We start from the raw sequence: 27738 nt of genomic DNA, 5'->3' as shown, positions 1-27738 counted from the left end.
TGACACTCGCAGTGAAATAGGTGTGGTGAAGCCAAGGTATTCTCGGCATGCTCAAGGCTTCCCAGTTCAAGGCCTGAGTGAAACCAAAGCTAAGCTTCTTTGGCTACTTCCACACCCAAACACATTCTTTATTCGACCTCTTCACACTGTGAGATTTTAAATATGATGCAGTCTTTTTGTTGAGTGTGTGCTTAGCACAAGGGGGTCTAAATTTTGCTCAAGTGTTTAGACTTAGCCCTTTTTCATACTACAGATTTGATTCTAAATGAAAAGACGCTGGTTTGCTTTAGTGATATGGCTGTTGTGGTGTATAAAGTAAGAGAAACTCTTAATTATATGCAAAAATAATTGCTTGGAAGCTCAAAAGCCTTAAATTGCTTGGAAGCTCAACAGCTATAATGTGGGAAGCTTTACTTCATTATAAGATAGAAACTTATTTTTCTGGTTCTATATTTTATGCAGGACAAAAACATACATTTAAACATTTTATAATGTAAATTACTACTAGTCCTACAAGGTAGCTCTTAACCTGTTTTAGCTCTTCGTTTGGAATATAACTTCTAATCTACTTTTTGAGTTGAGCCAAATTTATTTTTGAGTTGTTTTTCAACTTTCTCATTTGTAGTATTAATTTCCATCCTCAATCCAACCAACAATTATGGGCATCACAGAAATATAAAACACATTTTAAAAATATTTTGCACATATGAAATTCCATAAAGGGGCTGAATAGACATGCATATATGTTTTACTTTGAAAGAATGCTTTCCATTTTAGATTTAAAACTTTCTCAGCCCAGAATAAGGGAGCATTAAGGAACATTGAGGAGGTGATCTCCCAGTTTATAATGAACACATACTGCAATTGCCTTACTCTCCAATCTGGATGTTTCTATTTCTTGTCATAGTCATTTCTGTGGGCATAGCTCCACTGGACCATGGTTTTCAGGAGTAGTCTTGCAAAAGAGGATTTGGTTAATTGTTAGTGTGACTGATGAATAAAGATGACCCAGGAGATTCTAATGACCCAGCTTCTCTCAGCAGTGCTCCAGATTTGCTAAGCTGCTTTCAAGCCTCTTTGGCTATTATGGAGGGTGTATTTCAGAACCTGTAATAGGAACCCCCACCTAGGAGGGCTCCTCTGCATTATTCCTTCCTCTCAGCAGAAGCAGCCTTTGACATTGGAGCCTACTGCTGCCCTCAGCTCTGAAAGACATTTCAAACATCCTTTTACCATTTTTTATATACAATGAAATAACATAAGAATCAAAATTCTTTCATTCCAGGGTATATTTTTCCTCTGATAGTTTTACAAAGTATTCTAGGCATAGAATTTGTGTAATGCATTGCTTTTTTGTTTTCTGATCCCAGGGTTTCTGGGTTCCCGAGGACTTTTTTTTCCTAAAAAGAGTTGTTTCCTTGAAGCAGTGTATTTCCTATGTGTGTGTCTGTGCCCCTGCCTCACAGGAGCTATGGCCAGATAGGAGGGATTCCTGCCACCTCGAGGTTTTTCTTTTGTTTTTTAAAAGAATATCCAAAATAGGTTGGGTACGATGCCATCTCGTCAGTGATAAGTTGTGTGTATTGTTGATATCAGTTGAAAGGGTGATAACAGGAGCATATTTTGTTTTTGGCATAACAAGCTTATAAATTAAATAAAGAATTTACCAAACAAAGGCAGTAGGCCCATGAGTGAGACTGTTTTAATTGAATTGGTATTTGTACAAGGTGACACCCTGTTTCATACCACCCACCTCCTCCCTGAGTGACTCAGCCGCTGAGGGAGAAACCTCTCCACTGTTCATTAACACAGTCAGGTAGAGGCTGCGACTACACTGAATAAACTCCAGGTACCCATTCATTTCAGCCGGATCCACCTGGGGAATCACTGCGGGCTGGTTAGCCAAAAACGTCCTGGTTTTCTGCTCAAAAGAGGTAAGTTTAATTCTCTTTGCAAACATAAATACATCTGCTGTATGTGCATAACATTCTTTGTTTTCCTTCCAAATGATAACAATTAGAACTTACTGTATTATCTTTGTCTTGTTTCCAATTAAATTTTGTCAGCCTCCAACAGGCTGTTCTGCTTGTCAACAGCTCTGCCCTTCCTTGTGTTTTTGGATTGCATTGCTTTTAACTTCTTGGCAATTTTACACATTACAGGCATCACAAAATGAGCACCTATTTGAGTTTCCAAGTGGAGCTGTCAGCTGGTGAATCCTGTCACACATAAGGATAGGAAGTTCTTTCAGTTAAGGGACCGGCTCCGATGCTCTGTTCTCTCAAGTGACTATAAAACCATTTTTCAACAGGGATCTTTCTGTTTTCATAATGATACCTTGAGTGAAATAGTGGACTCTCTTGTCTTATTTAAGTCATATTTGTTTTTTCTCAACTGCTAGAAACATTGCAAGTTGCTGAACTGTGAGAGAGAGATGCCAAACCTATCCTCCACTCTATCTTCCCAAAATAAGAAAAATCATCATTTCTTACATGAATGTACCAAGGAGCAAAGGCAGGGTGGGGTTAAATGGGGGTGTGTGGTTTCCCACAGGATTTGTGTGCATTTGGCCAACTTCTCTACGTTATACTCTGATTCTAACCTAAGAAGTGATTAATATATATGGAGGCAATTTTCAACCTTTATTCATATCCTAGTCCTGAAAAACCAGTTTTTGAAGACTTTGGTAAGAATAGAAAAGTTATTTTAACCAGACTTTCTTTTATAATGAATAGTTAAGCTGGCTTGTCTGACTTGTGTTTTTTCTCACCATTTCCATCCATGATACAGAGCTGTGGGATTGAAATGCAGGAACTATCTGCAGCTCGTAACTTGCAGCTCTGTGTCCTCCAAGGGGCATTCACACAGTGTCCCTGGCTCTGTCTTGAATACTTGAGTTTTCATTGCTTCCTGTTGCTGGCCAGGTCGCCTACAATCTCAGAGGAGTTTAGATACATCAGTATTCAATTCCCAAAGGTTTAGGGACGAATTTTATGACTTGGCTTTGAAATATTTATAGTAATCAGAAAACTAAAGTGTAGCAATTGTGGATACTTTTATTTTACATGATAAGTGATTAAATTTAAAGCTGCCTTACACATCCACAGTTTATAACACAGGTATGACCTTCCAGATAACTTGCTGTACTCTAGTGTTTACAGTATTAGAAAAATCAACTTGAGAAAACTGAGATATGACATGAGTAAAAATTTTAGTAAAACATTTGTATGATTCTAAATGTCAGGATATACAGAGAATGCAGAAAAACAGGACAGAATTTTCATTAAAATTTTAGCTTCATATAATTCTTTCATCTAATTGACATCATTTTTTAATTGGAAAGGAGTATAGGCTCATCTATTCTAATTCCTGAATTTTTTAGATGAGGAAAGCAAAGCATAAATGTTAAGCAACTTGCTAGAATCAGAGTGTCCGAACTAGAATGTGAAGCCAGATCTCTCGTCTTTTGTCTTACTGAATTTTCTCAGTGATTTTTCAGATTTCTTTCACATAAAATTTATATTAGCAGGAAATGAGCCACACTCCATCTTTTTAAAGGGACTACAAATGATATGGAAATGAGAATTTGCTTACCCAGCAATACGTGAAAATGTTATAGTGCGTATGTATGACTAAGATGTAATGGAATATATTTCCAACTTGTGGCTTTTGGAGTCAGTCTTGCTATTTATTATATTTATGAGGTCATAATCTCAGAAGCCAGTAGCCCCTTAGTAGGGAGGTGATCTTGTATGTGTGTGGGTTGTGGTATACACAATGAGGAACACCCTCACCTTAACTACCATTCTGTAGGTACGAATTTTGATGAAATACCTGAGAAATTCACATTCCTGGGGACTTTGTAAACAAAAGAGGAGATGTTTTGAATGACTGAACTCATGCTGTGGAATGGACTGCATATAATTCACTTGGCAGTCAACTTTAGCAAGCATGATTTAACCAGTAATATCCCATAGGATTCAGGCATTAACTTCCAGAGTTCCTTAAGAGCAAGGTGGTAAATTCCTTGGTCCAGCAGTCCAAGGGAAATCTTTGTTGGTCCCACTTGGCTTTTCTTCTGCATCTGTCCTGTTTCTAGGTCATTTATTGACCATTTTCCATTTTCTTTTGCTGAGAACTTTGAAATAAGAATGTTATGTGTTCATTGCTGTTACCTATCTGCAGTTGCTCCAAGTTCACTTTTTAATCAAAAGTCTTTATAGACTATAATCCTTAAGTGTTTCTAACTTACTGTTGTAAAAAGCCATATGATTTTAAGATTTGGGAGAGGCTTTTTCTCAGATGGATTCTCTGCCAAATGACAGCTACATTTATTGGCTTTCATTTTATGTTAGTTACTAAACTTCAAATCATCCTTTTATTGTGATAATTAATTGGAAGAGTGAATTTTATAGCTATCTATTAAATAACAACTGGCTTACTTCTAGACATGAGAACCAATCGTCCTGAATAATCGTTGTAATTGTATACTTGAGAGCTCCAAGGATCCAAATAATTTATTCTTTATCTCTAGATCCAATTTTCCCTGGCTCTAAAATGTTATTAAGTCTCCTTTATATACAACCTCCTGAGGGAAGACAGTGAACTATAGACCATACTTTTCACACTGAGATACACACATCCTAGGAGATTGTGGCAATATTCTAGCAAATGCCACAAAAATGACAAGATGAGCACGGTACATGTTTGTATGGAGAACTTATTTTAGTTAAAGAGTTTTGAAGAAAACTATCCGTATAATCCTGCCATCTTCCCACTTCTCCCCAGGGCTCTCTCTTTTGTCATTAGAGATGCTGTGTGTAAAAGTTTAAAAGGAATTTGTATACAAAAGTGCAGGGGACTGGAGTCCAGATGGACTTAAATTTGAATCAGGATCCTACTTTGACCAAGGATGACTTGTATGAGTGTGCCTGTCTCACAGCACCAGCAGATTAAAAAAAATAGGATTCTTGCTGAAAAATTAATATATATATACAAATTATATAATTTTATATTATATACATATTTTATAATATAGTATTACATGTGTTATATGACTCTTTCATGCAGCATGAAAAATATAAAAATTTAGAACAAAATCTCCACAAGAAAAATGTGGGATTCAGATGAAAAAAATAAGAAAATTTTGGGGCAAGACATAAAGGTAAAAGCTTATCATAAAGGTCAGCTCTTCTCAAAGCCTTTTATAGGATTCATGCAATTTCAATCCAAAGTTCTAATACAATGTTTATTTTGGAACCTGAAAAAATATTTTTAAAGTGGTCTGAAAGAAATGAGTAAATGAGGATAGCTGATAGAATTTCTAAAAAGGAAATTAATGAGGAGTACTTGCATGACTAGATATTAAAATATACATATTATAAATAGATGATGATTAAAATAGTTTGTTTCTATTGCAAGGAACTAAAGACAGATTTCTGGAAAAGAACAGGCAGCCATGAAGTATATTCACAAATATGTAAGAATTTAATATGTGACCAAGGAAGAACCCCATATCAGTGACAAAGGGAATTATTTCACCAGTACCAAAGTAAATCCACATGGATCGGTGTTTTATTGGGGGAGCTTACAGAAGGAAGCATGGTCTCGAGTGGCCACAAGACTGGTAAATCTCCACACCTGTAACTCCTAGACCCAGGGCTAGGGAAAGGTAGTATGTGCTCTGTGTAAGACAATTAAAGGCAACTTTCCAGAACAGGCAAGAATGCTATTTACGTAATAGCCTATAATTTGTGTGATAACATCAAGATTGACACATTCTTACACTAAGGACAGTAAATAAAGTAGAGATCAGGAGACATTCACGGGACTGGAGTTATTTAGAAGTCAACATGGCAGATTAGCATTCAAGCTGGAGTCACTTTTGACTCCACAACACTCATATGGTGCTACTGGATTGTAAACTAGAATAAGATATATGGAAAGAAACTCGATGATAGGAATCAAGAATATTTTAGAAATTATACTCCTTGGCAAGTAATTTTACTTCTAGGATCCATCCAAAGAAAATAATGATGTGGTCAAAGATTTTTGTATGGTTTTTTAAGAAACAACAGGGTAATTAAGTTACATTGATAGATAAATGAAATAAAATATTTTATAGTTGCAAAATAAATATTTCAATGTATTTTAATGGCATTGGAAAGTGTATGTCTGTAGAATCTAATAGACAAGGAAATACCCTGAAAGAAAATAACAATGATTGATGAAAAGTGTCTGATTATTTTTCTTCATTACGCTTTCTTGTGTTTTCCACATTTTATATAATGAGCAAGTATTCCTAATATAATGAGAAAGATTATACTGTGTAAAATTGGGATAAAGAATGACCACCTGACAGAGCTTTTGTGAACATGACATACAGTGTAGTATTTAACATAACTAACAGGGGATAGTTTGTGGTCAAAATTTGAGGTTTCACTCATCTAACAAATATTTTCAGCTAGAACTGGAAATAGCTCATCATGGGGCTCAGGTGATAGTTTTTATTGGCTAGCATTTTTATTAATGAATATTAGACTCATGTAAATTTTATAAAATGAAATACATTATTGTTCCAGAGAGTATGGAACTATTCATGCTAAAACTTGATGTTATCATTCTGCAGAAAAGATGAGAGATGGAAACAAGAGCGGGTGAGGGTCACATATTAAAGGCAAGAATCAACAGTGAGGAAATTTTATGGTAGGGGCTTATAAGACTCAGGAAATTGGTAGCATACAAACATCTGGGTGGCTGAAAGATTGCATTTGTGCTACATTCTGTTTCACCATCATTGAGCAAATATCCCAATGCTAAGCTGTGTAACTAAAGAAATAGCTGATCTCTAACCATCACAGCAAGCTAAATGGGTCTTTACCAGCCTGATCGTTTTTTTTGGATTTCCTTTTATGCTATGTATTCAGGGTAAACACAGTTGTTCATGTCTGGTAGACCATTTAAAAATTAATTTAAATGGGCTTGTTAACATTTACACTTCATGAAGCCCTGTTTGTTTTCTCCTTTACATAATATTTCATGTTCTTTTAGGTGATAATTAGTTGTTTGATGGTTTGTTTTAGTTATTTTCCAAAAGATAATGCTTCTGTTTATTGGTTTATCATTATTGGGCCCCTCTTATTCTTCTATTGAAAATGATTTTATAGCATTTATCTTTTTCCAGTTCTTAGGGATTTTCCCCATTTCACTGGTTTCTGGGAAACAAGTAGCAGTAGGTTTGGGACTGTTGCCAGGCCATGAAACCCTCAGGACTCTCATACACAAAGATGAATACCACCAGGGCCATTTGCCACTTTGTGCCATTTTCTAGACGTTTTTGCTGTATTTCTTTTCTTAGTCTACTTTAGCTTTTTTATACTCTCCATCATGGTAGAGATTTACCCTAGGCAACTATTCACATTTGGTATTTCCAAAAAGATAGCAATTTACATAAGTATATTAGAATCTTGATACATTGATTGGGAGATTTTGGAGCAGTTAAAAATATTCAGCTGTCACTCTGTGATGATCTCATGATGCTGTGGTGAAATGGGCCAAAGAAATCTGCTCCCATTCCTGCTCTTAGTTGAGCTCCATCATGGATCTTTACTGCAAAGGGGTTGTTATTCCTTTTACTATTTCTTTTAGCAGAATAACTTTCCACCTATTGGCCCCTTTTTGTTTCCTGGGCTTCTGAGACAGGTACAAGCTGATTTGGTTTTGAATCCCACCTGTGCAAGCCGCTAGATATATAACCCCTAGATATATATAACTACTCATCCTGAGACTCCTGTCCAGAAAAAAACTAATTTTTACTGGCTGCCCACATTCCCAAATCCTTCCCTAGCCTTCTGCAAAAAGACTCTGACTTCATGGAATCACTTGACATAAAGTTTCCTTTAGGTACAGAATAAGGATAATAATAGTAACAACATAAAAGTATTGTGCAAGGCGTAAATCAGACAATACATATAAAGATGGATAAAGCTATAATTAAGGCATGACTCCAAATATCAGCAGTCAGACTGAAGTACTTTTCTTTTTTTTTTGTCTTTTTCCCTCATCCTTTATTGTGTTAATCTATTTTCAGCTGCACATTTTTTTTCTGTTCTGCCTTACTTTTCCTATTCTCTTTTCTCTATGTGCCCTTCCCCTACCAATTTTAGTTTCTTTGCTCACACAATCTTTCTTAAGAGAAAGCAGGGAGTGGTAATGATAGTATCAGGTAAGCCATGAGGCATTTTGTCCTTGGGTAGGAAGAAAGAGTGAGATCTAAAAAGTCTTTGTGCTGAGAAGACCCAAAAGATGAAAAAGAAGATTGTAGATTGTAGCCTGAGCTGGGAGGTGGCCTAGGGAATTCTTGGTGCTGGGACAGGAACAGTTGGGGCTGGGGGGATAATAGGTCACCTACTGGACCTGAATGCTTCCAGGGAAAGTGCTACTATTAAAAATAGAAAATACTGAAGGAAGTTGAGAAAGGCTATAGGGAGATGAGGAGAAGCTGAAAAGAAGACAAATTTGCCTGGGCACGGTGGCTCTCACCTGTAATCCTAGCACTCTGGGAGGCCGAGGTGGGAGGACTACTTGAGGTCAGGAGTTCAAGACCAGCCTGAGCAAGAATGAGACCCCTGTCTCTACTGAAAATAGAAAAAATTAGCTGGGGCATGGTGGTGGGCACCTATAGTCCAGCTACTAGAGAGGCTGAGGCAGGAGGATTGCTTGAGTACAAAAGTTTGAGACCAACTTGAGCAAGAGTGAGACCTCCTCTCTACTAAAAATAGAAAAAAATCAGCCAGGCTCAGTGGCACATGCCTGTAGTCCCAGCTACTTGGGAGGCTGAGGCTGAGGATCACTTGAACCCAGGAGTTGGAGGTTGCAGTGAACTATGATGAACCCATTGCATTCTACCCGGGGTGACAAGTGAAACTCTTGTCTCAAAAAAAAAAAGAAAGAAAGAAAGAAAAATTTAAGAAATAGGGGATGCTGATAGTTTCATGCATACAAAAAGAACTAAGAAAGTTGATTGATTTCATGATTCAGCATTTAAGCAGAGTGATTTCATCTAAAACCTAAAGACAGATGTCTTTGGGCAGAGGCTGTAGGCAGTAGATGGAAATTAGCTCTTTCTGGTGTTTGGCCTCAAAGAGAAAATGGAAGATGGGCCAGGAGTGGAAAAGATTTTTTTTCCTTCTCTATTATGCACTTTGATGTCATGACTTCACATCAGAGTTTTCAACTTACACATTCAGTGCTTTAAAGGTAAAGGCTTTTGGAGTTCCCAGCTTTCACACATCTTTTCCCATAATATTCCACTTGGAAGGCACAGTTGCTGGTGTCTGTAATCGGTAGGCATATGTACTAGCAACAGCATTTTGAGCAGCCAAGATTAGAGTATCATCTTTCTCATGAGAAACTAAAAACTTAATTGGAATTAAACTGAAGGATGGCACTTAGAATTATTTTCAATTAGCTGAACTGTGGCTACTAAAGTGTCATTTATTTGTGTGTTGTATAGATTTGAAAGTCAGGATAACCTCAGCCCCAGTAATACGTAATTCCTTTAAAGAATTACATAAAAATAAAACTTGGCAGCATTTACTTTTTAACATTACCAATTTGAGAGACTTGTAATCTCAAATCCATTCAACACGAGGGCATTTTTGAACAAAGATATTACTTACAGAGACCTATGTTGTTGACCTATGTCTGTTTCTTTTAATTGACAAATAATAATTGTACACATTCATGGGTTCCAATACATATAATATGTAGTGATCAGATCAGGATAATTAGCATATCCATCATCTCAAACATTTGTCATTTCACATTGATCTATTTTTAATAACAGTACAAGAAATATCCATGTATATATAATAAATACCGATTTATATCCCGGGCAAGATGGAAAGAGTTCCACTGCAGTCGAATGTCTGTGGAAGTAGAGTTGAAACAAGGACTTGAACCCTAGAGGCTTTTGATTATAGCTTCTAGAAATGGCTCTAGGGCCTCCAACTGCACTGACAGAAGGGAGATGGTTAGGGTGGCATGGCCAATGGGTCCTTAGGGGAAAAGAGCAGGCAGGGCTGAGGGAGACTAGGGCGGGGGGAGATGCAGGAGAGATGCCAAAGGGGAAAGAAAAATAGTCTAAAGGGCAGACCTTGTCTGGCTTGGGCCATCTGACAGTGGCCACCACTGCCTTGCAACATGCAGCTTTGATGAGAAAGATTTAATTCCCACAAGTAGTCATTTTCATTTCAGAAGAAAAAATCCAGCATTCTTACTAAACTATTATCACTATAAATAGAATATATTACAGTTTCCTTTCTCATTTAGCTTGTGGCAATGGCCACCATGGGGCTACAAAAGAGAATGAAACATTGTCGAGCGGTCTGTATGAAACAGATCCAGGGAAGGAGTATGGTCAGGGATAGTGTCAGGCCACTTCTGGCTGCAGGTGGTGGTGGGAGGGGTGAGGCCCGAGGCTGAGCTGTCAGGGGATGCTGGGGCAGCCATTCATTACTCTGCGCCTCCCAGCCCCTCTTCCATTATCATCCATCTTTTGGAACTCCAGGGCATTTCTCTGAGTGCCTGGAATTGGCCATATCACATGGCAATTTGAGTTACGTGTAGTATCACTTACTGAAAAGAGCGCTGGCAATGCAGTCATATAGACCTAATTACAGCTCCTGGTTCTGCCAATTACTGCATGATTTGAGCAGGTTATTAACCTCTGTGATTTTGAGGCTCTTATAATTAGAGATAATAGTACTCACCTGGAAGGATTAAATAAGATAATTTGCCTGAAACACAGGGTACAGTGGGTGGTACATGGTAGGGGCCCAACAAGTAACCCTTCTTGCTAGGAACATTGAACACATATATAATGACTTACTGATAAAAGAATCACAAATATCATTTATAGACCCCCACTGGCTTTTAGGCCTTCTATTTGCTCCATGGTGACTTGGTAACATATGGGAAGAGCATTAGGTTTTAGTAACAAAAAAATGGAAAAGCAATCTCTTAAACAAACTAGGAGGCTTATTTTCCTCTTGGAAGGAGAAGTCTAGAAACAGATAATTGGCTATTGTGGCAGCTCTGTGACACTGTTGAGGAACTGGGCTCCTTTGAACTTCCTGCTCTGCCATCCTTAGAGTGTGAATTTAGTCCTTATGGTTGCTCACTATCCATAAGGCCTAAGATGATGGCTCTGCAAGGCATGTTAATTTCAGAAAAGAAGAGGGGGAAAGGACAAATTCTTCCCAGGAATGTCCGCTTCAGTCTTAATAGTCAGAAGTACACATGTGTCTACCTCTAGCTTCCAGGGAGGCTGAGAAATGTAGTTTTAGCTACAATAAGAAAGAGGAGAATGAATATTAGATAGGCAACCATAGTATACCATGAGTTCCTATTTGGAAATTTCCCGATTATCTGTGACTGGGTCTTTCTTTCTTGCCCTCTTCCATTTGAACAGGGCTCCTTTGATACCCCCCTAAAAGTTCAAGACAAATCTTAAACTAAAAAACATATCAGTAAATTTGTAATTTAAAACAGGGAGGCATGACATTCTGGAGGCATTCTAAATATAAAAATCAAGATTTACCCTAAAATATAAAGTGATGATTACTAACATATTTGAGCATGAAAATTCGTTTTTAAAATTAGAGAACTTCATGATGTTTCACATATGAGACTAATTATATTTTTAGTAATTCACTGGTTGACAAAAAGGTATGATGGATTTAGTAATTTATATTCCACTAAAAAAAATGCTTGGATGCTGAGAGAAGGATTTGCAAGCAGACCCTTACAATAGCTCAGTGCTGTTGCTCCAACCCCCCACCTCCTCCACCCACAGCCCACCTAGGGGTTTGCAGCTAGGGTTGGGTACTATGCTGGGATGGGTTAGATTGTGGTAGACTCCCATATTATCAGCACTTCCTGCAGAGAGCTGTATAGCGAAAAACAGGTATCTCTTCTTTGTCTTTTATTCAGGGCTAGCTCCCATCAGACTCAACATGCTGCTAAAGAGTCTGATATTTTCATGCTTTTGGTATCTAGATATTCTCCAGAAGGCCTGGTTAAATGAGAAAAAAATGAAATAAGTCACCCGAATAAGTTCATGAGCCTTAACCCCTTTCTCTCCGCTAATGACTAGTTTTAGGTCTATAAACACCCCCATTGGCTCCAACCCAGAATTTCTGGGATACTTTCTAGGAATAGTTTCCAAGAAACCCACTTGCTTTCTCTTGGACATCCCAGTTTTCATCTTGTTTCCTTTTCCATGGTATGTAGCTCCCTGCCAAAACCCCATACGGATATTGTTTTTTTGAGTTTTCCTTGTTATTCTACCCGTATCCCACCTCCGTCCTGCTTCTGACCCAGGCTTCTGCTGCCCCTTTAGGCCCTGCTGGGTAAGGAAGAGAGTTCAGCCAATGATAACACTTTAGATGATTTTATAATAATTTATAACATACAAAGCACTATCTCATTTAATTTCCACAGCAACCTTTTAAGATTGCTGTAACCCACACTCTGCAGAGGCCAAAGCAGAGGCTTGTTCCAAGTAGCTAATGAGTGGCAAAGCTGGAACTCAACCTGAGGCTTTTCAGCTCATGCGCCATCATGTTTCCTTCCATGCCACCACCAACACAGTAACTTCTTACTTGTTCAGACATATTTTACTTCAGATTGGCTAGTAAAAGGATGCTGAGGCAATGAGGCTCAAATAGACTTTGAGAGTTTGAGAGCAATGGAAAGTTCTGGGACATAAAGGGAAGGCAAAGATGAGATATAACGGGGAGAACAGAGGTGTTGACATTGAGATGGGCAGGAATTCTGCAAAGATCCAGTGTGCATCTTTAACCCTCTAAAAGAAGGTAAGGGAAATTTCTACATGCAGTGGATATTTGTTCATGGAAGGTAGCCTAAGTAGTATGGATAGAAGAACACGGTATGCATAAGGTAAGTTTATGTGTTTTAATGTGTGTTAGAATGTTTTCTAAAAATTGAATTTTAAGTTTATAGCTATAGGGATAGCTGTGTTGTATACTTATTTTATAAATAATATATTTATATATACCCTATATTTACTAAATATATACTAGATATATCTGTATCTATAGCATATATTTTTAAATAGCATAAGCTCAACTGAAAAAACAGAAAACACATTATCCAGTGGTTACATGTTTTGATAACACAGTAGAATATCACATTCTCTTATTGTCACATAGTCTGCTGTACCCCATTGTTAGTTCACATCGACATACTCTTGCCTGGCATTGACTTTTTCCTTGCAACTCTCATTTCTGCTTTCCTGTACAATAGAGTGACCCTGTTTGCAAGCCATAAATGGGAAATGGGGTCTGACCAGGAGTTAGAAAGTTTTAAATTTGGATGTTTCTCAATAGTTGTTTAACGTATTCATGTGGCCTCTGCTCGTGAGTCACAGGAGCCACAGGAACCAAGTCCTGTTTGTCCTTATTGCCCAAGTTTAACAGTGACTTGGATAGCTCAGGTTCAGAGAGCATGTTTTCAGGTCTACAGTGATGAATGATCCATGCTTTCCTCAAGACACCAGCTTAGCATTTAGGATTTGATGCAGATATTTACCTAGGGAGGGTCCAAGTGTTAGTAGTAGATGAAGATACAAAGTCCTCATGGGCCTGAGATATCTTGTGAAATAGAATCTAATTCCATTTTATTCTGGCAAAACCACAAAGGCCATATAAGCATGCTTAGCTCAGAGAAGGCCTGCGTCTGCTGCCAGTTTTTGTTTTTATTTTTTTAGTTGAGATATAATTCACATACCATAAAATTCACCATTTTAAAATGTAAAATTCAGTGTTTAAAAGGGGTGTGAAACCATCACCACTATCTGATTCTAGAACATGTTTTACCCTGAAAAGAAAACCCATTCCTGTTAACATTCTCCATTCTTCCCTCTTCCAAACCCTGACAAACACCAATCTACTTTTTTTTCTATATGTTTGACTATTCTGTATACTTCATATGAATGGAATCATACAATATATCATCTTCTTTGTCTGGCTTCTTTCATTTAGATTAATGTTTCAAGTTTCGTCTATGCTGTCACATGAATCAGGACTTCATTCCTTTTTATTGCCGAGTAATATTCCATTGTGTGGATATACCATCTTATATATCCATTAGTCCATTGATGGGCATTTGGGTTGTTTCCATTTTTTGGCTATTATATGCTACTATAACACAGTAGCACATAATTCATGTACAAGATTTTGCATGGACCTGTTTTATAACCAAAGGAATATCAGGGAATACACAGAGAAGGCTGTCCTATGAGGGTTTGTTGCAATGGCTCCTTAAGAGGCTGCCCTGGTTCTCCTGGGGTCCAGCACTGGGGCAGAGCTCATGGGACTTCCAAAGAGTGAGATATCCAGGATGAGGCAGGCCCTGCTGTTCACGATCCCTCTCTTGCTCTAATGCGAAGGCACTGATTTAGTCTTGCAGTGACTATGATGAGCATTATTGCTGGTTGCTGAGGATTAGAAGCCCAACACTGCCTCTTCACACCTTGACCGTGTGACATAAGTCTCCCTGAGCTCCAGTTGTCTTATCTGGGAATGGGAGGTAATAATAGCCACCCTGCAATGTGTGTGAGGATGAAAGACAATGCCTGGGAGGTACCCTGTTCAGAGCAGGGGCTCACCTGCGGATATTTATGCTATTAGAATTGTCCTGTGCAGTAAGACAATTGAAGACACAGAGAACACAGTCAGGGACAGTATGGCACAAAGCTCTTTGAATGACTTGGCTATTTCAGAAATACTTAAATCATTTTTTCCCGAGAACTGTATTACTTTACTAGGGCTGCTATAACAAAATACCACAGACTGGGTGACTTAGACAAAAGAGATTTGTTGTCTTACTGTTCTAGAGGCTGGAAGTCGAAGATCAAGGTGTCAACAGGTTTGCTTTCTCCTGAGGCCTCTCTCCTTGGCTGGCAGTTGGCCGCCTTCTTACTGTGTCCCCACATGGCCTTTTCTCTGGTGTCCTTTTGTGTTTCCAAATTTTTTCTTTTTGTAAGGCCACCAGTCAGGTTGAATTAATGTTCACCCCAAGGGCTTCATTTTAACTTAATTTCTTTAAAGGCCTTGTCTCCAAATAGTCACATACTGAAGTAATAGGGGTTTAGACTTCAGCATATGAATTTTGGAGGGACACCAATCAGCCGATAACAAGCCCCTAGGGAGCACCTACTCTGTCCCAGATTCTGGGAATAGAAAGGAAAGACTTAGGCCTTGCCCACTAGAAACTTAGTCTCTTGGAGAGACCGACAAGTAAGCACCCCTGCCCTTCATCTCACAACTGAATTTGTGATCTCTGCAAATGTGTCATCAAATATGCATTCAACATGTTGGCCACCGCAGAGCCCCAGTTCAATCAGCTGAGAACTCTCCAGGTCTTCATCAGCTAAGAGGAAAAGAATTTATCAGGGCCCATTTAGGAACAGGAAATAGGCTAGCCAAGAATCCTGAGAAGCACTAGCAGACAAAGACAAAATTAACAATTAGTTGATTTTTACGTTGTCTTTAGGTGCCCCTTTACCTTCCTTTCTGCTTTACGCAATCTCCAAACATAACCAGCTAGGGGCTCCCTCACATTGCCTGCATGCCCAGCTGCAAGTTCAAGTCTGTTCCCTTCCCTCCCCACATCCAACCATATCTCTCCTACATCTTTGCTCTTTGCTTTCCAAAGTGATAGAGTAGAGGCATGAAGTTAAGAATTATTGGGCACCTACTGTGTGGCAGGCAATAATTAGACACTTTACATATGTTATTTCATTTGAACCTCATAATAGCTCTATTTCACCTCGTTTTACAAATGAGGTACTTGAGCTAATAACATACCCAAGGTGACACAGTCAGGAAATAGCGTTGTTTAAATGCAGGTCTTTCTAACTCCATGCTATTAGTAATCACCCTATATAGTCAGACGATTGAAGACACAGAGAGCACAGGTCAGGGACAGGGTGGTTGGTACAAAGCCCGGCTGCAGGCTGTAGTGGGCAGGGAGGACCTGCAACCAGGCAGCCCCACCAACTAAGGGCAAGTCCTCAGAGAAAGTGCAGTCATGAGCCTATAGTTGCCAAGCCCCAGACTGGTAAAGGGGACCTGGTCTGGGCACCTACAGCCTCCGCTTCTGTAGCACTGCTGGCACTGCTGGCATTATAAAAGAAGACTCCAGGGGAAATAAACCCTTGACCCAAAGGAATGTATCTTTACCACTTCAGGTCTTATGGCAAGGTGTTGCAGGAGATAACTTTTGTATCAAAAGATAGAGGTGGGGGCTTTTATAACCCTGAAGTTATACCCATAGAAGGCTATCCAATAATGCTTTTTTAAGTCCAATAGGATTTATAGTTTGACGAAGTAGTTTTTGTATACATTATTCATTTGATCATTACAAAAACCTTATGAAATAGATGACAGTTTTCATCGATCCCATTTTGCAGGGAAGTTAAGTGGTTCAGTCTCAGAACTCGAATGTGATAAAGCTGGACCTAGAACTTGCTTCTGACTTAAAATCAAATGCCCCTCCAACGTTGTATACATGGTCTGGTTGGATGGACACTGCAAAGAACATAATACCCAACCTAGGGTGACCAGCTATCTGGTTTGTGCAGGACTTTTCTGGTTCTAAAACTGAAAGAGACCGAGGGCTAGTCTCTGGGTCTAGGCACAGTGCCCAAGGCCCACAATGCATTTAAGACCCACAGAAGTGCTCAATTTTAATTACTGTCAAAAGCAGAAGAAAAATATGAATTTAATAATAAAAATGAAGCCAGTTTAGATTATATTCATACTAACATATTCATAAAATATAATTTTTAATTTGTGTGTATATATGTGTGTGTGTAAGAAGGGACCATGAAGGCAGAAGTACCATACAGTCATAATGCAGCTCTGGGGAACTGGATCAGTCCTAAGCAAACTGGGACTGTGGTTTGCCTTAACCCCTTCACACCTTAACAGTAGTGGATGGTCTTAGCTAAGGAACTCTGAACTTTCCCATGTGGTGGTTGCCTAAAATCATGAGTGTTGCCCCAGATCTATGATTTCCATGCATCTGACTTCTTCCCTTCTAGTTATGTGTCAATTGCTTGAGTTTGCTTTGGCTTCTCTGATAAGGAGCAGATGCACCCCCTTTGGGCATTCCTCACACCATGCCATGGGTTCCAACGCAATGTCTCTCTCTTCCTCTTGACTATGACCAGGTACTTGTCTAACTCATCTTTTTGTCCTCAGTTCCTTGCTCAGTGCCAGGCCAGGCACACTGTAGGTACTAAATGCATATTTATTGATTGAAAGAATGAATTAATTGATGGTCTGATTCAACCAATTGCTTGTTATATAACACTGGGGACACTAAATGCCCTGGGCCTCATTTTCTCCATTTGTAAAATAAACATGTTGGAATAAATGAACTGTCAGGTTCTTAGGGAGCACTTTATGTTATGTATTTGTTATGCCAGATCATGTGACTTTGTCAATGTCATTGAAAAGTGTGCCTCGGTTAGCCAAGACATAGTCATTTCCAGATTCTTAGTAATGCTATGTTTTCTTCCATTCCCATTTTTCTTTTAGGTCCTTACTGGAAGGCAGCATGTCCAATTTTGCCTTGAGAAAAACGTCTCCCACAGGGAATGGTAATGTAAATGTTTCTCTTACTCAGAAAACTTAAAGATCTAGGAAAACTCACAGATCCTAATTCTTTACTACAGATATTGAGTGCTTAGAAATAGCAATCTAATTTAATTAGCCTTGTCAAAGGGAGGCTTAAGAAAAAGTAAGAGTGCTACAGCTTTTACTCATATAATTGTGACTCAAAGATTTTTTTAGAAAATCTTTGGGTGTTTTTTTAAAAAAAAATTTTTTTAATGTGACCTTCTATACTTCTTACTCTCACGAGATCAAAGAATTAAGTTACTTAAAATCAAATACACTGGGATTTATTGACTATTATTTACTAGGTACCATAAAAACATTCCTGTATGTACTTCTGAGTCATATTTCTTATTGAGTAAAATGGCCAATCTATTAAGCTCTGGCTCGGTTTATTCCGGGTTGTTGGTTCTGCCTTCCCAGCAGCTGGATGGGGCCTCATGAGCTGCACTGGCAGTTTCAGTTGGCACCTGAGCAGTTGTATATGTTATCTTTTATTGTGGGGTGTGGGATTTGTTTTTTCTTGCTGGTGCATCCTACTTGGAAACTGCACTAGCCTTGCAAGCCTAGAAGACTGATTCTGGCCAATCAGATGTGCCTCTCCTGATGTTCAGGTTAACAAGCCCACACTCAACACCACACTGTTACCTCTCCCAATTTTTCATGTTTCTCTTCATAGATACGAAGAGTTCCACTGAGGGGGCCAGACTGAGACAACAGGGGTTTCACGACGTGAACAAAAGAAGAGCTTTCTTACAGGATAATAGCTGGATAAAGAAACGTCCTGAAGAAGAAAAGTAAGAGGGTCTGGACAGTGGTGGGTGGATGGATGAGCCGCGAGAAGCATTCTCTGTTTGGGAAGCTAATGGCCATCTGAAAACCAAACACTTCTCTTTTAAAAACACTTTGTGTCATGGTCTAATTTTTGGTAAGATATATTAAGCATAAATTGGTTCCATCACATTTTCAAGAGTATCTCTACCATTTTTAATATCCACATACATAAGAGAATGTGAGTCATTACTGAGAGAGAGCCTGGTTGTCACCAAGAGTAGGCATATGTGCTTACTTGGTAAACTGAAAAGAAAACATGACTTTCCAGTTTCCAAAAAGGTTACAGTTAATCCATGATAAGGAGATTCCTGATATGGGTTGATCATGTCAGTTGAAACAAACACATAATAGTATAATTCCAATTTACAAATTTAATAATAAATTCCCAATTCATTTTAGTCTCATTTGGCCATTTAACTCTAGGTATTGAAAGGGTGGAAAATGTGCTATTACTTTGTAAGGGAAAGTGTTTACCACCAAATGTTTTGTCTGCTTTGCGCATTGCTTCTATTAGCTGTAAGTTTAAAGATCTGAAAACTATGACCATAGGCATGTAGCCTCATTGCTAAAATAGATTTTTAATATATATTTGTCTAGACTATATATTTATTATAAATTATGTATACATTATAGATTATGTATACAAATATATACATTTTCTGATTTCCTTATGTTTTAAGCTTGATGCTAGATATTGTACACATAATGCATCTTTAAATCTCAAAGCAAACATACAAGATAGATACTGTATCCTCATTTTATAGAGGAGAAACCTAAGGCTCAGAAAAGTTAAGTAACTTGTCCAATGACACACAGCTATTAAGTGGGTGGAATTGAGATTTTTAACATGGCCTATTGTCTTTTCATTACACAAGTATTCCTCAACCAGAGGCAATTTTACCTCCTGGGGACATTTGACAAGTTTGGAAGACATTTTTGGTTGTCAAAATTGGGATGTGCTCCTGGCATTTAATAGGTAGAGGTTAGGGATGTTTCAAAACATTCTATAATGCATAGGACAGCCTCTACAACAAAAAATTGTCAAATCCAAAGTGTCAATAGCCCTGAAGTTGAGAAATCCTGAATTACAGGATACCTACTCTAAACTATCTATAAACTATTCATATATGATTATTTGAGGGACATCCTTGTGAATATTGAATAAAAAAATCTATTAATTTCTGTTATTAAATCTTATTATAGTAAGGAAATATAGGGGTGCTTAGAGACTCACACTAATTTTTGGAGTTAGTATTATTGGACAGCAATCATTGCCTTCTATGAAACAGCACTCATTGCTTCTGTAAGAGCCTAATATGGCATTTCTATCTCTCTGTAGTGGTAATGTGATGTCAGATGTAGACCATAAGTTTTGGATTGCAAGTATTTACACAGATGGGTGAATATAGAATGCATAAGACAATCACAGTTGGTAGGAATGCTGCTTTTATGCCAGGCATGCCTCCCTTAAAAAAATCTGGGGAAGCCAGCTTGGATGGCATGGGAGCTGCTGAATGAAGGGGAAATTGGCTCTGATGCTTCCCTGACTCCCACTGGCCCGGTTCTAGGCCGTGTGTTATGATTCTTCTTCAGGTAAGAACACACCTGGTGTCTACTACTCTCTCATAAGTTTTAGGAAGAGATACCAAGGAAGATACGAAAATTCTCTTGGGATCTTTGAGGGTGTATATTTGCTGGCATTGTTTCAGTTTCACTACTTATCTTTCTTTTTAATTGTCTATTATAATTCATTTATAGCTTAATTAAAAATGGTTCCAGAGTGTTGTGTAATATTCGTGGGGAAGAACCAGGAAAAATGTGGTATTTCAGGTTTGGTTGGGCTGATGCGAAAAAGGTTCAGATACATACTCTTTGCCTTGGTTCAAGTCTGGAGGCTCTACTACATGTTTTGACATTTCCTAAAATTGCCTGTACTTTCAGGCCCACTGTATAAAATAAGAAAGACATGGCTTTGGGATTTTATGTATGAAGGTCTATTGCAGGGTTGACTAGTAGAAAAAGCAAAGATTTTGAAGAAAAAGATCTGGGTCCTAGACCCACCTCTGTCACTTGCTAACCTTATGGTCTTAGGAAAGCCATAAAATGCCTGATCAGTTTCCTCATCTGTGAATTGGATATGACAGTGTATTCACTGACTAATTCATAGGGTTATTTTAAAGACCACATAGAGCAAACTATGTATTCTCATGGTTCAAAAACTAAGTCTCCTGTGAATTGTCAGTCTCCTCCACCACAAATATTGGTACTTGTTTTCCTACATTTTATCAAGGAAACTTGTCAAGTCCACCAACATATCCAGACATAATGGGCTTAATCAAATTCAAACAATATTTGTAGAAAGCTTTAGTATTTGCCTTCCTGCAGAAAAAGACTCTTCTAATATATATAAAGTAGATGGCCTTGTGTTCCCACACTCTGATAAATGAAACAAAACAAAACACTCATTCACTGTTGAATCATGTGGCAATCTCATGGGGTAAATGATCATTTGCACTGGCAAACTTGTTTCTTTTCGCCATGCTCTTTCAAGTGGTAACTGGTTAAAATAGATACATAGTTGTGTTCTTATGCCTGAAGTAAAACAAATTAACCTTCCGAAAAATTGGAAGCTATCTCCCCTGTCTCTCTCTTTTAGTGCTTGGCAAATATTGTAGCAACTTTTTATGTGACATAATTTCATTCTTTCTCTGCAGAGACGAAAATTATGGTAGGGTGGTGCTCAACAGACACAATTCCCATGATGCCTTGGACAGGTGGGTGTTTAGACAAGTTACATCATTGGCAGGAGCACAAAGATGGTAGGTTTTTTTTTTCTTTTTGTAGATAATATGATTTAATATGTAGAAAATCCTAAAGACTCCACACAAAAACTCTGGTTAGAAACAATAAATGAATTCAGTAAAGTTGCAGGATGCAAAATCAACATGCAATCTAAAGATTTAATGCAATCTCTATCAAAATTCTTTATTTTATTTATTTATTTATTTTTGTCTAAAAGATGGTAGTTTTGAGAAAAGACTTGTTGAAGTCCGCTGAATATTTGTAGCTAGCCTCAGGATTTCCCTCATATTCTGGGCACGTAAAGAAGAATCTGATATAATCAGGGCTCGCCACAGGGCACCAGTGGTGCTTTTCCAGCTCTGTTCTCCCAGAACTATGGCTTGGAGGCAGAACACAATCACCCCTCTGTCCTCCTGCACAGAGATGGTCCTCCTCCTATAGAAACATCACTAGACGACATATCTCTGAACCTTACAGAAAAGAATCCTAAAACACAGAAATAACAACTCCAGAGTTCACTTGCCTTATGGGAGAATACATTTCTTTTTGGAAACTCCTGAGTTTGTGGGAAAACACTAACTGATCCTCAGTGGCAAATACACTTCCAAATGCAAGTTGATAGGAAAATTCAGACAAAACTTATAATCACAAGGATGTAAATCATCTCAGATTGATCAAGTAAATAGATAATATTCTTATTAAAACACATCTGTACTTGGAATGCATACAAACAACTACACCCATCAAAAGACCTAATTATTTATCAGATGCAAGTTGTATCTGGTCTAGTGGCTTGTGTCTGTTTCTCACCAAGAGCCTCTTGGTAAGGGAGTATGGTTGTCTTTCATTGTGTAGATTTTAAAAAGTTAAGTAGATAACTTGAATATGTCTATTTTGGAAACATTTATCTGTGAATTTCTCTCAACCACTTTAAACCTTTTCATAATTTTGACCTGTTTTCTGTGTAAAGTAGCCATTTCATTTTCCTGACGCTAGCCTTAGTGCAGCTGATTTGCTATTCTGTGATCTGGCAGAATCTCTACCTAGGCCCTCTCCCAATTGTCATGATATTGAAGATTACAGTCTGATTCTCAGTTGGCCCTCAGCTCACCAATGAAGGGGAGGCTCACTGAGTTCAGCCACCAATGGAAATTACTCCCTCCATTTTATTGACCCTTCTCTGGAACTACTAACGAACATAGATACTTGTTTTGAAGTGTGATAATGAAAACTAAGCATCATATTCTTAGTGTTATACAGTGTGCTTTAGGATAACAGGAACTTAATGCTTTCCATGTCTGTTTTGTATTTTAAATTATATTGGTTGCCTGGCCCCTTCCTCTTGGTGGCCAGCATTTTGGCCAAAGTAGCACATCAGGCTTTTTTCTTTGGTAACAAAAATCTCTAAGCCCTAGACCTACAACTAATATCACAGAATACACCTCCCTCAAAGAGTAGGGGAGATTGTTTTTCTCCTGGCACTTGCTCAAATCATGCTGGTTGTAATTTTTCTGCCCCGAGGAGGCTGTCTTCACTCTGATGATCATTCAGCAGCCACTTTGGAGCACCTGCTATGTGCTGGCCTCGTGCCAGGTGCTGGGAATACGAAGATGTGCAAGTCACAATCTTTGACTTGGAGAGTTCTAGCATGCATGGAAAACTATCCATAAACTAAAATAGAATACTAAAATTTACCAAGGGAAGTGCTGTTGTAGAGATGTGTGAGTATGCTATGGGAATAGACAAGAGAGAGAGACTAACTGTGCCTGAGTAATTAATTGAAGACCTCACCAAGGAAGTAGTCTTTGGTGTTGACACTGCTTCTTAAAGGATGAGGAGGAAAAGTTTCCCAAGTAGGCAAGGCTGGCTGGTGGGCATGGGGCAGGGAAAGAAGCACGTCCAGCAGAAAGGACAATGTGTGCCGAGTGCAGGCGTGAGCAAAGACCGAAAATAAAGGAAAAGGAAAAAAAAATAATATATTCTCCTAACCTTAGATGACAGCTTCATATTATCTATAAAGTAGGAAATTTTTCTGTGTATATCGTTTGATGGATTACTCAAATATATCAAATAAGGCTAGTAGACAAATAGTGCCTGTGGGATGCCTACTGTGAGCCAGATGCTGTGCTACGGACTGGGGACAAAACAAAGTCCCTCCTTCCAACCTGGCCTCCTAGCTGAAGGTGAGGGAGGGGAGAGACTAACACAATATAGTAGAAATAACACAATGTGATATGTCTTGTTGTGATAAGCTTTGGAAAGGATACAGTCTGCTAAAGAGATATAAAGTGATGGTATCTGTGAGGGGCTGTTTTATGGAAGGGGTCAGAGGGTCCCCCAGTACCTCTTTGCATTCGCACCTTCACAGGATGGCGAGCCTCACCACTCTGAGGTTTCCTAAAAACCTTGGGGAGTTATATTAGGCATTTTTCTTTACTTTTTTCTAGCCTTCACTGATAGATACTGTTCCCTCTACCTCAGTTTGAAAATGTTCACATCTATTTATCTGCCAAGGCCCAGCTCAAACTGCACCTCATCCGTAAAGCCTTCTCTGTTTTTACATTTGGAAATCAGCTTTCTCAGCTTAGAACTTCCTTGTACTTTACCTCCGAACCTCTTTTATGGCACTGACCACTTTCCGCCTTTGGATGTGCATACCTAATTTGTCTGTCTTGCCCTGTGTGGGTAGCATCTATAGTTATTTAATTCTAGATGTCCTCATAGTCATGGGCATAGTACTTTGTATATTGCCGACCTCCAAATACATGCTCAGTTAAAATATACCAGATCAAGTTTAAAATTGAATCTTGAGTATCCAGTCTTAGTAATTATCCTAATTCAATGCTTTTGATCTGTTGGCTTTCAATAATGCTTTGAAATGTAAACACAATAAATCATGGTATAATTCCCCAAAGAGCTTGCTTTTTTTTATATCACAGGGTTACACGAGGTGTTAAATAGCCTTTTCTTCCCTATTGGATCAGTCTGATCAGGATATTTTCACTGTTCCCACGATAGTGATTCCTCCTTTCAAGTCTCCTGTCCTTCCTTCCCTTAGTTTCTTGTTTCCTCTCCTTCTCTCCTGCCTTTTTTTGCTCATTTGCCTTCCATCTCTCCTCTCCTTACTTCTCCCGATCACTCTTCTTTTCTCCTCTTCTTTCCACATTTATCCTTTCTCTCATCTTCCATGTTCTTCTTTTTCATTTCTTTTTCCAGATTTTCCTGTTTCCTCCTTTTTCTTTTCTTTCTTCTCTGTCCCTCCCATTCTTCTGCCAGTGAGTTCTTTTCTTTCCACCCTGTCCACGGTGCTGAATGTTCAATAAAGCATGTTAGTATTTACCCCATTGTGCTGGCTTATGGCACTGCTAAAACTCTGCAAACTAAACGCAGCTGATTATAAGGGATTGAGTGCCTATTATTTAGAAATCAACGACATTGACAAGAGTACATATTAGTTATTAACCATTTTGCATGTTGTGTTGTTTGTTTTACGTATGTTATACCCAATTTGAATATGTCACATTGTAGTTAGAAATAATTAGAGCCAGAGACGAATCCTTTATTAGCATAGAGAAGTAGGTTTGCCAAAATTTATTCTAGCCAAGTAAAAAAAAAAAAAACTCGAAAGATTTTGGTACTCCAAATCAGTCTTTCCTTGGTAACATGTACATTTCCTACCTAAATAGGTCAAAAATTTGCCAGATGTTTGGTAGGTTTTGTAAACTGTTTTTTTTTTGTTATTTCTTTGATCTTTTGGTAATTATTTTTGCTGTAGGAAAATACATGAGAGAGAAGAGCCAAAAGCTACAATTAGTCGGTATAGATCTGATGACACTTTGGACAGGTAAGGTGCTTTTGAGCTGTGTAAGTGGAATGTATAACACATATTAAATTCCCTTTCTTATAAAGTTATGAGGTATTTAAATGTTTACCAAAATATGCTTTGAACTTTGATATTTTATTCCCAGGGATGGGGGCTCTAAAGATTGAACTATCTTCTTCAGAACTCACAAAATCTTGACTAGATACATTATTTTCCTAAAATTCTGCTAATAGTAGATTGATATAAAAAATTCTGAGAGACACTGATTTGAGTACAGGTAGGGTGGGCACTGCATGGAATCTGTTTGTTCAATGTAAAATGAAGAATATAGTTATTTTTGTGAATATGAATAGCCCTTGTTCTAGCATTTGGTTCTTCTATCCTGATGGGGGAAAAACAGCAGTTTCTGTACAAATTTTTTATGAAGAGATTGTAAATTTTAATAATACAATAGTCTTGATACACTGTTGGATAAAGACATTAGCTCTTTACAAAGTGAAACTGCTCTTCCAGTGCTCGAGTCACTACATGGCTTGTAGAATGAGTCCATTGTGTTGTGCCTGTTATTAGTTTCCTCTTAGGTCAAGGAAAAGGCTCACCTCTATAGAGAAAATTGGGAAACTTCTGTTCAGGTTGACAGGCAATGCCACAGTAACGTTTTTAGTTCATATTTGGTAGAGGTGCTTAGTAAGCATAAGTAAAGGACGAAGTTAACATCTTTCATAGGAGTATAAGCACCATGGACACCCCAGGCCAGTGATAGCTGGGTTCACTCTCTGTAGCTAAAGATGTGCTGCAATTGTAGGCAAAAATGGCACCTACTGGGTTGTGGCACCTACTGTGATGCTGAAATTTACAGCATCTAATAGACTCTGTATTCATACTATGTTGGTGTTGATTAATATAGCAAATGTATATACTTCTGTCCTATTCATATAGGCTTTCAAAGTCAGTCTTCCTAATCCACACTGGCATTCTAAAGAGATGGCCTCTCTCTTCTTTTAATTATCAGTCTTATCAAAAATGAGTTTGTAGAAGTTAATGTACAAGATCTCATCTCCACAGAAGTGAACGGAGAAGAGGTAGACAAAATACCTCTGTTCACTTGCCTTGGCCTTGCAGACTGTCCTTTTGCACAGTTAATTGAAGAAGGAAACCCTGTTTCTAGGAATGAATTTTAAAGTGAGATAATTAAGCCTCAATAAAGATGGGAGATCCAAGCTTTTGTAGGCTGTGTGTCTGAAAGTTTTTGTCAGGCCAGTCAAAACACACCCTTGGAATGTTAGAAATGGTCTAGACCTCACAGGCAGTCCAGTTAAGTCATTCTCAACCTTAGCTGCAAATGAGAACCACTGAGGAGCTTTTAAACTTTATTGACACACCTTGGTCCTGCTGCCCCTCATTCCCCCAATTCTGATTGAATTAGCCTGAGGTGGAACTCAGGCATTTTTTTCAAGCTTATAAAGTATTTATAATGTGCAGCCAAAACTCAGAACCATCAATATAGCCCAAACTGTTCACTTTATACACTAGAAAATGTGGCCAGAGATTAAGTGATTTACAGAGGTTTAGTGGCATGCTTGGGAGAAGTGCCCTGGTCAGCTCATTTGCAAGGCAGTAAATGTGGAAATAGAAGTGAGGAAGAAAACGCAGGAATCAGTAAAGAAAGGAAAGTCCTGTTAGCAGGAGTCAGACTTCTGTAATGTGGGCCACTCCAAAATGCAAGATGTGAAATAATTTTAGGAGGAAGATAATCAAATATATCTGGTGTGTGTGCATGCATTTTAATAATAATGCATTTGTTTTAGTGAATATGAGTTCAAGTTGGAAGAGTTCTCTATTAAAATATAAATATATGGGTAAAATATGAGGTGTGCTAAAGAAACATAAGTAAATAATAAAGTATGTACTGTGCATATATGGCCCAAATCATGAAGGTGGTTGAATGAGTAATTTGGAAAACCTAGGTTTGGGAGCCCCCTAGTGCTCTATTGTGAAAGTATAACTTTTCCTTTGGTTCTTTTGATCATGTTGCTAATTATAGTGTTTGAGTATTTCCTGTCTCCAAGCCCCACTCTTATTAAAACAACCTATTTCATATCACATGTTGACAGAAACCTAAATTCCAGGATAAATACAAAATTAATCTCCCCCAGCAATAAGATATTGACATATGTGTTGGAATGGTGGTTTAGAGTTCATTCCATGATTGTTAATAGACATATCCCTCTGGTAGCATGAAAGAAATTGTGACAGGTGAAGAATAATAACTAAAGAAAGACATGTAAACCTAATATATGAGTTTGGGGGACAATCATACAGAATCAGATATATGACATTGGGTCCCAGTGAAAAGATTTGGAGATAGACTACTTCCCAGTTGTGAAGCCAAGAGAAAGTCACCCAACTTCTCTGAGTCTCTATGTCTTTATCTATAAAATGAGAATAATTACACCTGCTCTGCAGGGATGTTCTGAAGAGTAGAGAAAATCTATGAAATGACAAGCAAAGAGTAGTCGGTAGCTATTTTTATTATATTTAGTATTGTCCATATAAATTTACATTGTGGAA

At 38.2% G+C, this 27738-nt stretch overlaps 1 protein-coding gene across 10 annotated transcripts in view; it reads left to right on the top strand.

Annotated features, from left to right (window-relative positions):
• Window positions 1-27738, top strand: part of SCEL (sciellin) — a 113960-nt gene that overhangs the window by 10495 nt on the left and 75727 nt on the right. For 5 of the 10 annotated variants that reach the window (XM_045566930.1, XM_045566927.1, XM_045566929.1 and 2 more), the window contains exons 1-5: window positions 1822-1934; window positions 17631-17692; window positions 18388-18505; window positions 21257-21361; window positions 25120-25188. In XM_045566930.1, coding sequence (XP_045422886.1) covers window positions 17650-17692; window positions 18388-18505; window positions 21257-21361; window positions 25120-25188 — 335 coding nt within the window. In that variant the 5' untranslated portion in view covers window positions 1822-1934; window positions 17631-17649. Of the gene's footprint in view, window positions 1-1783; window positions 1935-17630; window positions 17693-18387; window positions 18506-21256; window positions 21362-25119; window positions 25189-27738 lie in introns of those variants that run through there. The other 5 variants (XM_045566921.1, XM_045566923.1, XM_045566928.1 and 2 more) reach the window with 5 other exon arrangements.

Source organism: Lemur catta, chromosome 13 (assembly GCF_020740605.2).
Source record: "Lemur catta isolate mLemCat1 chromosome 13, mLemCat1.pri, whole genome shotgun sequence".
Classification (NCBI taxonomy): domain Eukaryota; kingdom Metazoa; phylum Chordata; class Mammalia; order Primates; family Lemuridae; genus Lemur; species Lemur catta.
This window is presented reverse-complemented; position numbering and strand designations above follow the sequence as displayed.